Source organism: Hemicordylus capensis, chromosome 5 (genome assembly GCF_027244095.1).
Source record: "Hemicordylus capensis ecotype Gifberg chromosome 5, rHemCap1.1.pri, whole genome shotgun sequence".
Classification (NCBI taxonomy): domain Eukaryota; kingdom Metazoa; phylum Chordata; class Lepidosauria; order Squamata; family Cordylidae; genus Hemicordylus; species Hemicordylus capensis.
The window spans coordinates 37,797,960-37,812,762 of record NC_069661.1 but is presented as its reverse complement, the minus strand read 5'-3'; the positions used below and the strand labels follow the sequence as shown (position 1 = coordinate 37,812,762).

The 14,803-nt window shown below is 41.2% G+C and overlaps 1 protein-coding gene across 1 annotated transcript; it reads right to left on the bottom strand.

Moving 5' to 3' along the window:
- Positions 1–540: 540 nt before the first annotated feature.
- Positions 541–14,677, bottom strand: LRIT3 (leucine rich repeat, Ig-like and transmembrane domains 3). The gene is made up of 4 exons (XM_053258362.1): positions 14,562–14,677; positions 11,174–11,649; positions 8,466–8,771; positions 541–1,890 (listed from the first exon to the last, which is right to left on the bottom strand). The coding sequence occupies exons 1-4, from the start codon at positions 14,675–14,677 to the stop codon at positions 827–829; spliced, it is 1,962 nt and encodes a 653-aa protein (XP_053114337.1). The 3' UTR covers positions 541–826.
- Positions 14,678–14,803: the final 126 nt, after the last annotated feature.

The following is a 14,803-nucleotide window of genomic DNA, read 5'->3' as shown; positions in this document are numbered from 1 at the left end:
ATGAGCTGAAACAAGCTGCAGGCTATTTCACACTTGTTTGTAAACTTTCCTTTAAATAAATCCTTATAGTTCTTCAGTACTAAAGAACTGTCTCAAGACCTATTGCTTTGCTGCTTTCTCACCAAACTGGTTTTGCTCTGCTATTTGGGGACTGAACTGCCATTCTTCCCTTACAGCTTCATGTGACGTTTTGGCCACAATTCATAACAAAATTAAATGAATGAGCCTCCACTGATTTCAACAGATTTAAACACTCCTGATCACAGCCTGGACCAATGTTCTAATTCAGTATAAGTCAGCTTCATATGTTCCCTGCCCAGTCACCTAGAGACACTCCTTGTCCGTCACATTTCGTGGATGTACAAATCGTGACCAGTCTTTTCCAAGGGCTCAATTGTGGCCCTTAAGTTTTCAAATATTCAAGCAGAGCAGTCTAGCATTCTCAGTGAGCAAACGTGTATTTTTAAGATCCATTCTGCTAAATGAAGCATATATACTGCAGAAACAAAGACACATGGATAGTAAAGGATAGGTAGGATATACATTTTTATACACAAAATACAACAAATGCGAGATCAATAAAAAGGTATTGAGAGAATATAAATCAGGCAAAGTTGCTTCAAAAACTCATTAAGTCACAAAACGTTAGTTTTTGAAAGAGGCATTATTTCTTTACCATATCCCACCACAAGTTACTTTGAATCCTATCCAATGCTGTGTTTGATGTTTCATACCTGGCACTGGTCGAATATCGGACACAAGACTACAGTACATAGTCACTTTCTCCCTCCCAGGGACCTTCAGATTGTCCACAGAATACCCAGAGTCAGCAGAAGTACTCTGACCGTGAACCTTCACTTTTGAATGTCATCTGAGAATCCATGCTTGATCTTGAACAAAGTAGCAGCCTTTCTGACTCCTCAGTGTTCCGGCGAGCCCAGAGCTCCCCACCTGCTCCCACAGAGCGCGGTTTAAGGGACAGAGTTTCAAATTTGACATAGGTCTCTTTTTCATGGTCAGCTTCCCCAGTCAACTTTGGTTTCCTGTGAAGCATGAAGACTTTATACAGTAAAAAAAAAATCACGGGTAGAACAACAACACAAGCTACTCCACTAGCCACCAGCAAAATGGAAACCTGAGAATCCTCTTCCACACTCATTCCTTCAGTGGAGAAAACAATGCATTGATCTTTTGTGGGTGGAGTCCCTTTGGGACATACGCAGGCCATGTACTGTGTGCCGGGCTCTAAACCATCAATGGTCACTTTGTTTTTTGCGGGGTCTGTGCTCAGCGGAAGCATGTCTTTTCCCCCATACTTGGAGTACAGCACGGTCAGGGCAGAGTTGCTTGCAGCATTGGCAGTTTTCCACATTAAAGTCACTCTTTCATCGGTTTCAGGGATGACTCTTAAGTTCTTTACTGCAACTGTTTGCTCAGTTGTTGCTGCACTGAGTGATGTGCCATTATTCTTCACACTGGTATCATCTGGTTGCTTTTTGCTTCCATTGGAAACAGTCTTGGAATTCCTTTTTCCATCAGGCATGGACTTGGGTTCCTTTTTGTCAGTGGTGGTTGTAGACTTTTCAGTGGTAGCCACTGCTGTTGTGGCAAGCAGCGTTGATACTGCAGGAAGAGGAGAAGTGGTTGCATTTAAAGATTCTTGTTTGAACTCTTCTTGGGTGGTGTTTGGCTGGTCTGTTCCAGTCTTCTTCCCAAACCTTAGGGGAGACAGTGTAGTGACAACACCGACCACACTGACAGTAACAGAAGCTTCTGACATTCCAGCCAAATTTTTGGCTTTGCATCTGTAGTCACCTGCATCCTTGTAAGAAATGCCGGTCAGGCTTATGATGGACCATCGGACACCATCTCCTGGACTTTCTTGAATAACTGGAAAGGAATGACATGCATGTAAGGATGATCATCTGAACAAAAAGGAACAATCATACTATGTTAAGTCTTACTTTTTACAACAAGACAACTGAGGTGTCAAAAAGCATCCATTTTTAGGACAGTGACACTTAGGAGCTTAACTGGTTAAACATCTTTTGAACAAGTGAAAACCTATCCCCATTAATCAGCCAGCAGATTTATTTATTTTTTAAGATTTTAATGTTTATGTGTTTATCGCATTTATACACTGCTCCATATAAAATCTCTGGGGCAATTTAGAAATTAAAACAATTAAAAATGTAAATCATATAAAACAAATTAAAATAACTATCAATAAAACTTTAGCACACTATACATGAAAAGCCTGATAAAATAAGTATGTTTTCAAGAGTTGCTTGAGAACATTTGGAAGCATGTTCCTGAGGTCTGGGGCAACCCTAGAGAAGGCTCAGTTTTGGGTCACTGCCAAACAAGCCGGTGGTAAGCGCAACCAGATCTCCCCTGATGATCTTAACAGGTGGCAGTGTTCATGAAGAAGGCAGCAATACAAAGTATTTGAAAAATATGCAGGTGGCAAAATTTCAGAAAGGGCATCTTCATTCTTTCTGACACAGGAATGAATACCTTTCTACAGGGGTGGTTGCTGTGACAGATGGGCACATCATCCAAGAAAATCTGCAAATATGCTTTCTTTCCCTTCAGAAAGATCATTCATAGCAAGTTTATGCAGATTTAATTGGCCAGTTAATTACAACTTTTTAAAATAAGAAGACTGTCACAGTTCTATGTGAATCCTTTGTGGCACCCCAACCTGAAAAGGGAAAAGGACCAGTTCTCTGCCACATTAGAAAAGCTTCTGTGTTACAAAAGGGAGAGGGGATGTAACTCAACGGTAAAGCATATACACTGAATGCAGAAGTGTGTGTAGAAGATTTCCAGGCATTTCCACAGTGTTGGCGAAAGCCTGGTAGTCGCCCTGGACAGCCAGTGTTGACAATACTGACCTACTGTAAGTGGACCAATGTTCTAATTCGGTATAAGTCAGCTTCATATGTTCCCTGCCCAGTCACCTAGAGACACTTCTTGTCCGTCACATTTCGTTGATGTACAAATCGTGACCAGTCTTTTCCAAGAATTATTTTACTGTGTACCTTTTTCTGCAGCTCTAGCTGTATGCTATGACAACAACATAGGAACATACCATACAGACAGAATGCAATTTATTGTCACGAACCAATATTTGTAATAAATAAGCTGGGGTATACATGTAAAATAGCAGTTGAAGTACGTATGTATTGTTGAATTTTATTTACCACCTTTCAATCAATCAATTAATCTTTATTATGGTTATAGATCAGCAAAAAAATACAGGGAAAGGATACAGTCAATAAAAGCCATAAAAGGACGTAAGAGGGTGAGAATTGCATTAAGAAGTTGTATAAAGTTGCATAAGATTGGCTATAATGACCCAGGTACACTGCCTGACCCATCTTATTTATTTGTTATTTCTCTGTATAAACTGCTCTGAGCCATTTTTGGAAGGGCGGTATAGAAATCGAATGAATGAATGAATGGCATATCTAACACAACTGGAAGTCATAAAGCACAGGAGGGCCTTCTCTTTGGCGGGATGTCATGTTCTCCCCTCAGCCGTGGTTGAAGGACAATTCAGAAAGATCCCATTTTCGGAACGACTCCCTACCCCTGCGACTCCAGACATATAGAAACAACAGCGCATTTCCTTCTTCAGTGCTTGTACTATAGGGACATTCGCTCCACCTTCATCCTGCTATTATCACACAAGTCAAATGGGTCAATTTTACACCTCTTTACTGCTTTCTGATATCAATCCTGCCATCACATATAGTGTTGCCAGGTTTTGCATGGCAGTGCTCAAAATCCGGCGCACGATGACCTCTAGCTCATGCTCAGCGCCCAGCTTTACAGCTTAACTCCAGTGTGCCTGTAACTCGCTACCACAGAGAACTTCATGATAGCCTAGCCCCATTATAGTTTTACAATTTAACGGCCCCTCACTTTATCTAAAAGTGATAACATTTCTATCTTGCTTACAGCTGCCCTTGTATATTTTATATAATCTTTTTATATAATCTTTTTTTAAAAAATGCAATCCTTACCCCTTTATGTGTTTTTATGCCTTTTATGCCTCTATGTCTTTTATGCATTGTTATGAGTGATATGGTCCTTGGGGCCAATCTTATGCAATTTTATATAACATTTTAATGCAATCCTCGCCCTCTTATGACCTTTTATGTCATTTAATGCAATCCTCACCCTCTTATGACCTTTTATGTCATCTTATGCCTATGCCTTTATGGCTTTTATGCCTTTTTAATGACCGTATCCTCTCCCTGTACTTTATGCTGGTCTGTAACCATAATAAAAATTGATTGATTGCCTTTCATTAAAATAACCCCTAAGCGGTTTACAATATAATTAAAACAATACACAATTAGAAGTACAAATATTAAATATTAAAAATACATCTTTATTTAAAAGTTTAAAAACAAAAAATGCATAAATGTTTTAAATAAGACATAAAACAAACAGTACAATACAAAACACAGAGCAGCAGCAGACACACAAAAGAGTTCTCTCATATAAATGTTTAGGTGAAGAGCCATGTTGCTACCTTAAAAAAAGCAAAAAAAACCCTGCAATGGAGACTCAGGAGTATTCATGATAGCTATATGCTACATCCAGTAGGGATGTGCACGGAACCAGGCAGGGGAAGTTCAGAGGTGTGGGGTTCTGTCTTTAAGGGTGGGGAGGGTGCACTTACCCCCCCCCACGGCACTCCATTAGAAAAGGCTCCTTCGGGGGGGCAGCATACTCCCTGCCACCCCGTCTCCTCTTTGTCTGAAGTACCAGGAAGTAACCAGCGCGCATGTGCATGCTGCTCAACGTGCGCACGTGCAGCAGGTACTTCCTGGTACTTCTGGGCAAAGAGGAGACGGGGTGGCAGAGAGTTATGCTGCCGCCCCGAAGGCGCTTTTACTAATGGAGTGCCGTTGGGGGGGAAGCAGAGGGAGGGATAAGTACACCCTGCCCGCCCTTAAAGTCAGACTCCCCCACCTTCAAACCGGCCGAACAGCCAGTTGTTTGAACCAGTTTGGAGGCCCTTAAAAGGGCCCTCCAAACCGAACCAGTCTGTGCACATCCCAAACATCCAGGTCTAGAGGCGGTGTGTCTTTTAATACTTGTGGCTAAGGAGCAAGTGAGGGCATCTGATTGGCTACTGTGGGAAACAGGATGCCAGACTTGGTGAAACTTCGCTCAGACCCTGCAGGGCTCTTGTTACTCACAAACCATGATCCAAAGAGCTAGTTCAGGTTTGCCCAAGGCTTCTGAGTCTGCCCAGTGGGAATTTTGACTGGTTTGCTTTGTGTAGCAGGCCTTCATGCTCTATCTCTTTCAGATGCCCCCTCACTTTCAAAAGTGATTTGCTTTTGGCATAGGACAGGGGCTGGGTTTGAAAATCACAAGTTTAAAGCCCAGTTAGGTGTGCTAAACAAGTTGCATGGCTTTATGAGTTCCAGCCAGAAAAATCGAATTAAAAAAGCTTATCTAGGAGAATATTGCCAACACTTTTCATAAACAGCAGTCATATAATTTATGGTATACTATTTTAGATCCGGGCTACTTTCTAAGTCTGTAGCAGCCCCAGGATGATCCATTCCAGAGCTGGTAGGCTGCACATCATGCCAGCCACTGGTTTTAATTGTTAACTACTTTACATATGCATCTTGTTCAGCCCTAACACACCATTCCTTCAGTGGCTGTGGCTGGTATTTATCTTGTGTTTCTTTTTAGACAGACTCCTTCGGGAGACAGAACCATGTTATTATTACTCTTTTTCTCTGTAAACCACTGTGAGCACTTTTTCATTGAAAAGCAGTATATAAGTAATAGTAGTAAGTTCTATAATGGAAAGGTAGGACACTTTTAAAACAATATAAATACATACTTTGAGATGTATAGATCAGGGTTTCTTAACTTTGGGCCCCCAGATGTTGTTGGACTACAACTCATCATCCTCAGCCACAAAGGCCATGTCTGGGGATGATGGGAGTTGTAGTCCAAACATCTGGGGGCCCAAGGTTAAGAAACCCTGTTATAGATAATAATACAAGTGTGCACTCCAGGTTGGATTGTTAAACCATGCCATAGAGTGAATCTCTAGGCAAATTGGAGTTTCTTTACCTAACAGTTGCGCACTATTGACACAAGAGTATGTCAGGATAACCTAAATTGATCTACAGTATATGTTCCAGGTCCAAGATGTATCCTAGATCAGTGTTTCTCAAAGTGTGGGCCACTAGAGGTTCATGTGTACCTTCCTGAAGGTCCACAGAGTGATGCCCAAGATCTTTCCCTGTGTGCTGGTTTTTTCACTGCTGACCACATTCACAACCCTGGAAAAAACCTCTGTCACTGGAACTCCTGTGCATCTTCCGAGACAGTATAATACAGCACCATGAGAGCTTGCTCAGCTTTTGCATGGAGAAGCTTCAAAGGCTGCTTTAAATGTTTGTGCTACTTCCTCCTCCCACTGCCTGGTACATTGCTTCTTCAGTTGCCACTGCTGCAAATCTTTGCACCTCTTCATCCTCCCAATGTCTGATATGTGCTGTTTCTCTTGCTTAATATTTGGGATTGCTCAGTTTCTGGATTTTAGGGAGAGTGGGGTAGGGGGCATTAGTTTTCTCCACCTCTAAGTTCACTACTGGTGCAGGTTACCAAAAGTTTGCAAACACTATATGCTCAGAATGTTGGATAGGTTCTTGGATATGCTTACATCTGCAAGTTGTGTGCTTTGAGGGAGGAGAGCGGGTCTTGTGGTAGCAAGCGTGACTTGTCCCCATAGCTAATCAGGGTCTGTCCTGGTTGCATATGAATGGGAGACGATGTGTGAGCACTGTAAGAGATTCCCCTTAGGAGATGGAGCCGCTCTGGAAGAGCATCTAGGTTCCAAGTTCCCTCCCTGGCTTCTCCAAGATAGGGCTGAGAGAGATTCCTGCCTCCAACCTTGGAGAAGCCACTGCCAGTCTGTGTAGACAATACTGAGCTTGATGGAGCAATGGTCTGACTCAGTATATGGCAACTTCCTATGTTCCTATGACATATTAAGAGATCCATGATGACCCAGGCAATTTTCAAGTGCTCCATGAAAAAAATAGGGTTGAGAACCACTGTTCTAGATAGATTTCAAAGCACCCGGAGACATCAAACCTATGTGATGTCTGGACCCATTCATAGTGATGTGTGGCCCCATTTGTCCTGGGTCAAGGCACCTTTATTATGTTTGGCCTCTCTTCATCCATTCAGCTGGTTTACTTAAATCCTACCCCCCACTGTATATAGGCATAATAAGCATTGAGGCTTCAGGGAGTAGGATGAATTAAAGTTAAGACAGTTAAACATTATTCCTGATAGCACCTACAATTTGACCCAGTAACTAGAAACATACATTGAATAAAGAGAATAATAAGAGGAAACCCTGATAGGCTGCCCCTCTGCAATAGAGTGGATTCTGAGGACATGACACCAGCCTTAAGGATCTCCCTTTAGGGACAAACAAAGGCACTCAAGGGTTCACAAACACCTACTCGATTCCATAGTGATGCCACTAGTATCAACAGCCACACAAAATCTAAGAAGATCCATAGGGAAATACTAGTCCTATATTTTGGCTAGACAAAAGTAGCTAACCAGAGCCATAAATGTAGGCTTGAGGAAAGTCTGGCAGGAGAATCCAGGCAGCCCACAGGGTTGAGGTCAGTGTTTCCTGTAACAGGGATTCCAAAAGGCTGTTGACTACAACTCCCAGAATCCCCAGTCGCCTTTAACTGGGGATTCTGGCAGAGACAACATCTGGGAACTCCTGTTACAGGGAACACTGGATGAGGTGTCTCTGGTCTTGCACAGCCACTATTTGTGCTGCAACCTTCCCCACAAGGTCTAGGACTCAACTTACTTAGACCTGATCACAAAATTTAAGACATGCTAGATCATATACAATTAGAACACGATGGAGAAGTAACTGCCATATTTAAAGTTACAGGGAAACTTTAAATTATGGGTATCCCTCCTGGAAGGAACCACAAGATAGAACATGCATTTGTAAGATGTACAAATCTGGGCAAAAATGTCTACTCCACTATGTTTGTGCTTCATATGTACCTTTACAAAGACTAACAAAGGAGAGACACAAGAGCCCAATTGAGACATCATGGTGTATGAGCGTACAGATGTCTGTACACTTGTACATTTGTTTGTGTGAATAACTGTACATGTGTTCATTTTAAAAGTGAGCCTGGATACAGGCCCTTCAAATGCATGGTACAGATAGGAAACGTACCTCTGTACCTGCGTTCAACATAACATGTGAATGACTGCCTATGTACACTCTGCTCTTGTCATATGAGTGTTAAACGTAATGTGTGAATGGGCCTAATGGGTCCCAGGATATAACCGGTGTTATAGGTTACCAGGTCTTCAGTCGAACACAAAGTAAGACCACTTCTAGCTCTCCATTTCTTAATAAATACCTGTATAGTTCACTGGTATGTTGTCTGATCTAACCCAGGTAAGTTGTGGGGTAGGATAGCCAGTTGCATCACAGCGTAGCAGGACGTTGCTTCCTAGGGGTGAGGTGATCTTTGTGGCTGAAGTCATGACTGATGGTTTCAAACACTGTTCCAGTTCTGCCCTTTGAAATAAGATACCAGCCAGACTCTCAGGTCCACTACAGGCCACAAAAGGGTCCAGAAGCACAACTGTGGTATCCACAATTTTGGAAAATTCAATTAGCTTTGAAATCCGACAGTCACAGTACCATGGATTGTCCTGCAAACCTTGAACAGAAAAATAGTACACTCATAGTCTTGCCAGCATTTCAACTCTACACTTATAATATTTAAAAGCACAACATTTTTGCCTTTTTGCTTTCATTTTCACAGTCATCTCCAAGTCACAGAAGCAACTTTGGCAGGATATGGAGCAAATCTGAAAATACTACCGTATATTTTCCAAATTGCTGACATTGAATAACCATCTGGGAGAAAATCCCAATAATTTCTTCTTGGGAGAAACCTCTTCAAAATTCAGGGAAACCTGATTTGTCCTTGGAAAAACCCTTAAATGGTCTTCCAACTTTGAATTGCGACACTTATATTTTGATAGCAGCCCGCTTAGTTTGCTCTGTGTAGAACAGAACCAGTCATAAAATTCTTAGGCATTTTGACTGAAGAAGAGTCTAGATAAATTATTTTTCTTCCAATGTGAGTCCATCTTTTGTATACACTGCTGTCTGACTAAGGTGTGTTCTATCCAGTGTCTTTTATGTTTTGTTGTTTAGAAGGTTGTCCATCCCAGTGGGGATCTTGTAGAGAGTGTGGGGGCTGGAGTCAGAAAGGAAAAGGGAGGGAAAGGAGAAGGACAAAATGGAGCCGTTTCTGAATAAACTCTTAGTTAAATCTATATAAGATTATTTTGTGTTTGTGAGGGAAACAGCTACGAAATACATGGTTTAGATGGAACCATGGATCTATGCCCTTCTTTAGCCCTATTCAGACATCAGATGTCTGTACACTCATACACAGTTTTGTGTGAATGACTGTACCTGCTTTCATTTAAGTAAGTGAATCTGAATACGGGCCCCTCGAACACATGATTCACCAAATAAGTGCACTGCTGTACCTACATTCAATAGAACATGAATGACTGTACCTGTGTGATTGTACACTTGTTACACAAGTGTTGAATGTAATGGGTAAATGGGGCTTTTGTCAACTAATCTTGCCAAAGGGACACATTAATGAGAGTCTCTCTCAGGAGGAGGATTGACATGAAATGCTATTGCTAACAACAACGGTGACTGCTCTCCCACTATTTCCAGATAGAAAACAATAGGATGAAAGCATTATGGAGTTGCTGCCTAACCTCCTCCAGCCTCTTGTTCTCTTCTGTTTGAAATGGATAAGTCTCCCTGCCATTTCAAAGATAGGGCTGAGAGAGACTGCTGCCTGCAACCTTGGAGAAGCTGCTAGCAGTCTGAGCTAGATCTGACTTGGTATAACACAACTTCCTATGTAAACCATCAGGCAAAGAAATTGAGGAAGGGAAAAGGAGGGACCCCAAAGAGAATATTCTAGTTATGAATTTCTGTTGTGGCTATTTGGATGAACTCATCCCTAAATGCAGAACTGCTGAACAACAGCTTCCCACCTCAAAATTATATTATATTGCAAGGTATATTAATCTACTGTCAAGATTTCCTGTATTGAGTATTGTTTTAGAATTTGACATATTTGAGCTTATTTATCGTTAATATATATAGTTAAATTTTTATACCACCTTTCATTAAAACAATCTCTTAAAAACATTTCCAAATTTCCAATTTTTGGAAGAAATGTGGCATATATCAAATAAATAGAAAGCAAATACTGTAAAACCTGCTTTCAAATCAAACACTTTGTGAGAACAGCTCTAATACTGAATCAAGATTCGCAGCAGTGAAGTATGGGAAGATAGTTTGCAGACAATCAAGGGCCAGGGAAAATGAGCACTCTGAAGGTCATCCAGAACACATTCCTCTGAGGAGCATCCTAAGAGCTAGTGTTCAATTCTCACTCTAAAGGAACAGCACCCTCTACTGAGCTTTTATTTGTATTGATGAGGTGGTTTATAAAGGCCCCAAGGATAAATTTGACCATGCATCTGAAAGATGTGTTCCACATCATTTCCAGCAGGATGCTCAAAGACAATATTCACTGTAAAGCATGTCTGCTCAAAGGTTTTGGTCACTACTTGGATGCACCAGTTCAACACATCAAATAATCATAAGCAAGAAAATAATTATCCTGCTTCCCACAAGCTCATATCAGACCCAGGATTCATAAGAGCAGCCTGGGGCCTGCAGTCCATACAGAAGAGAATTCAAGAAACAGATCACTTTCAAGATGGTGTTGGGCTATATATCGTGCACTATAGTGCACTTGTACAACCTCCCACCCACCCCGCCCCCCCAGTTTTTAGTGCAAATAAGTTAACTCGCTAAATTTGCTCATTCCACAAGTGCGCCATTGCTCTGGATGTCAGCCCATGTAACTAAAGTACAGCCAAACCAGCAACAGAATCTTTTTTCAGTGTGAGAAGAATGTAGGCAAAAGCATCTTACCCTGACCTGGGGATTCAACCAGATACACACCAGCTGTCACAATGTAAGGAAAGACATTCAAAGCACTCACTGACTTACCTATTATGACCCTCTGTGTTACTGAGTCTGCATTTCTAGGCAATCCTGCTTCAGAAAGAGCAAGCCATGTATCCATAAGGTCTGATGGCAGGGAAGTTAATTTGTTGCTTGATAAATCCAAGTAAGTGAGGTTTCTCAGATACCTGCTAGCTTCAGCTGGAATACTGGTCACTTTATTGTTGTGTAAATCAAGGGTTCGTAGGTTGGGCATCTCGGCCAAAGATTCCCAAGGAAAATTTGAAAGCAAATTCCCATCAAGACGCAACTCATGCAGCTGCTTTAAGTTATAAAAACTGCTGGTGTCAATGCTAGCCAAAGAGTTGTAGGTGAGCCACAGGTACTTGAGATCCACCAAGTAGTAGAAGGCTTCTGTTGGGATCTTTCGTATGACAGTCTTTTCTATCCGGAGTTTTACTGTATCTACAGGAACGTTTACCGGGATCTCAAACATATCAGGATCATTGCATAGCACAGACCTAATATCAAAGAAAGAGAGAGCTGCAAAGCTATTGTTTTTCCTGTAAAAAAACACCTCGTTGGACCCCACTAACTGCAGAACTCTTAAGTATAAAAATAAGCTAGGGAAGTAATATGCCCACATAGTAATTCTAATCAGTCCCTTGAAGTATCTTCCAGTGCTCCTTTGGAGCATAGAAAGTTGAGACTCTCTGAGATTATTTGAAAAGAAGTGAAATTGAATTGACACTATGGGGGAAATCAAGTAGCAATAATAAGTGTGCTTATTATTGTTCATAATAAATTTGAGCTTAGTAAAACTAAAATACTTCTTGTTTTGCGTATTGCTGTACAAATTAGCTTTCCTTTTCCTATTTTGATGCTATCCTCTTGGCCTTTGTGAAGACCACAGCCTAGTTTACACTGACTGTACCACTCCATAGAGCAATGGGCAGACTGTGATGCAGGAAGCACTTCACTAGAAGACCATCCGGGGTGGGTGGGAGGGCGTGTGTGGATATCCACTCAGTAGATGTCTAGAAAAATAGAACCTTGGGGTCTAGAACCATAGCACATCATGCTATGTGCAGGAAAATGTTTTTTTCATCCAGCAAAATGAATGTATGATTTCCCCCAACCTGCAATCTCAAGTGGTACAGTCCAGACACAGGTTTCCTACCTCATCTGTATGTTTCATTTAGGCCAACTGTGTGCCAAAAGAAGAGGCCAGGGACAGAGTAGGAAAAAGCAAACAGGGCAAACAGCTCCAGATGACTTACATAATACCTTTAACAGTTCTATTTATTACCTTCTTGTATTACTCTGGGCCTCTAATGCTTAATGACAATAATATATGTCAAGTATATTATAAGACCAAAGAAATGTTTGGATGAAAATCAGATTGAATTTGAAATTGCAGTTACTCCAGGTAGCATTCTCAAATTCAGTCTGTTTTTCATCCAAATGTCGCTCTGTGCTTGTAACATATTTAAGACACATTATTATCAGTGAAATAATGTCTATTTGAACAGCAGCTCCTCATTAATATGTTCCAGTTTCTATCTCTCTACACACTGCCCAGCTCACAAATGGGCCCCCAGGTTGGCCGTATGCACATACCAAGCTCAGTGTGTATAAAGACTAATTCCACGAGTCTTCAACCCACTTTAGAGAAATCCTAATGAGGTCACAAAGGGATTATTACAAAGTAAATGGCAAAAATGAAACCTTAACCGTAGTTCTCTGTGAACACCAGAGCCACACAAAGATGGTGATGCAAGTGCATCTTCTAAAAACATAATTTAGGATCAAAAGCATCTTAAATAACTGAACAAAAGAGGCATCTTTTAAAAGTGGTGATTCTCTTTATTTAGTAGGGGGAAAGCAACTGGACCCATCCATCGCCATACAACATCCCTCCAGTGGTTGTTGCTGGTGTCTGTCTTGCATTTCTTTTTTTAGATTGTGAACCCTTTGGGGCAGGGAACCATTTTATTTATCTATTTATTTATATCTATGTAAACCACTTCAGGAACTTTTGTTGGAAAGTAGTAATATAAATATTTTCTAAAGGAAAGCTCTCCAAACCTTTGTATGGACCCAACCTGTTAATCCCTCCATGCCTTGTCCTACCACATCCATGCCACGTATTTGGAAAAATAAGACTTAGATACTTCAGAGTGCAAAGAATGGGAACTACACCCATCACAAAGCCAACAATTTTTCATAACTGTAGATTAGCTCTAACATTGGAAAACTAAATTTGTTCGTAAATGATTATTTTCATCCACAAAGCTAGGAGGATTCCAAAAATCTGGGCAGTTTTATTTCTAAGGTCAACCAAGAATTTAAAAAGCTAAATTTTAGACAGATGGTTTGTGTGTGTTGTACCTCAGTCACTGCCCCCACTGTTCCAAACACTTGTCTTTTTCTATTAGATGCTGATAAGACATTTTGCCTCTATGCTGCTCATTCTTAAATTTTGTCCCAAACAGGGTGCAACAATCCAAGTAGACAAACATTCTACTTGGAAAAATATGCAATGGAAAACAATGTATATTATCTATTGATTCAAATTACTTAAAAGTTTCCAGACTTTGGCCTCACTCCGGCGAAGAGAAACCCCTTGCAGAACCTGGCTCTGTGAATGGACCATCCTCACCATTTTTGGAATTGGCTGTTTGGGGGCAACACATCCAGAAGCTGGGCTTATGCTGATGGTTCTGGCCCCGATCAAGATACGGATGAGGACCCTGCCCATCTATTCTCCTCTCTTGACAATGAGGGACCCAGTCCTTCCTTTGTCTTCCTGCTATCCATTTGGAAGGCAGAACCACCCGATTTCTGGATATGCATTTTCATTTTTCCTGTCATCAAGTGAGACTTCACTGTTGAAGATTAACCATAACAAACTGCAATGTATTAGCTAGAAGATTTAAAATATTTTTAAAGGCACTAGCATTGCTGGAAGATGCAGGTTGTGGGGTCATTTCCCACAAATCAAGCAACTATGCACCACTCAAATTAGGGGTGGAGGGAGCAAGGTAGAAGTGTCCTTAATGAAACCAACAAGCTCCATTCATGACCCCGCCACTTTAGACAAGTCATGCCTCCATAGCATTCTAAAAACTGTAGTTAGAAGGTTCCATAGGTAGTTGCCCCCTTTATTTAGACACTGCTCCTAGGATTTTCTCTCTCTATAGCTTCAGCTCCAGAACTGCCATCAGCATGCAATCCAATTAGATAAGATTTCATGACCACCCACCCCTCTCCCTGCATATCGTTTATCATAAGAGGGTTGCAAAAATACAAACTTCTCTCCTGATAGACGAATGGGGTACCCCCACAGTTTGCACCGATCATAGGAGCTGGTGGTCCTTCTGAATCCTATCAGACTTTTGTGCTGTGCAACATTTGCTTAAAGGACACTCACCTTGTTCCCGTGCCATCACTTCTGCCGTGGTAAATGCAAGTGCACTGAGAAGGACAGAAACCATTCACTTCTTCCAAAAAGCTCATCATGATGCAGACGGTGGCAACCAGATACATGACTTCCAAGACAAATGATATATCCAAAATCTAAAATCTTTTATTCCTAGGCACTCACACTGTGTGCTATGATTGAGAATGTAGACATCCATTTAGTAAGAGCAGATTACCCTGGATTAGCTGAGA

Bases quoted from the DNA above. Each gene is read 5' to 3' on its own strand.
- LRIT3 (XM_053258362.1), bottom strand. From the start codon at position 14,677: ATGTATCTGGTTGCCACCGTCTGCATCATGATGAGCTTTTTGGAAGAA. The intron at 8,772-11,173 runs GTAAGTCAGTGA...TTTCTGTTCAAG, and splicing joins AACACAGAGGGTCATAATAG to GTTTGCAGGACAATCCATGG. The intron at 1,891-8,465 runs GTATTTATTAAG...ATTCCTTTCCAG, and splicing joins CATACCAGTGAACTATACAG to TTATTCAAGAAAGTCCAGGA.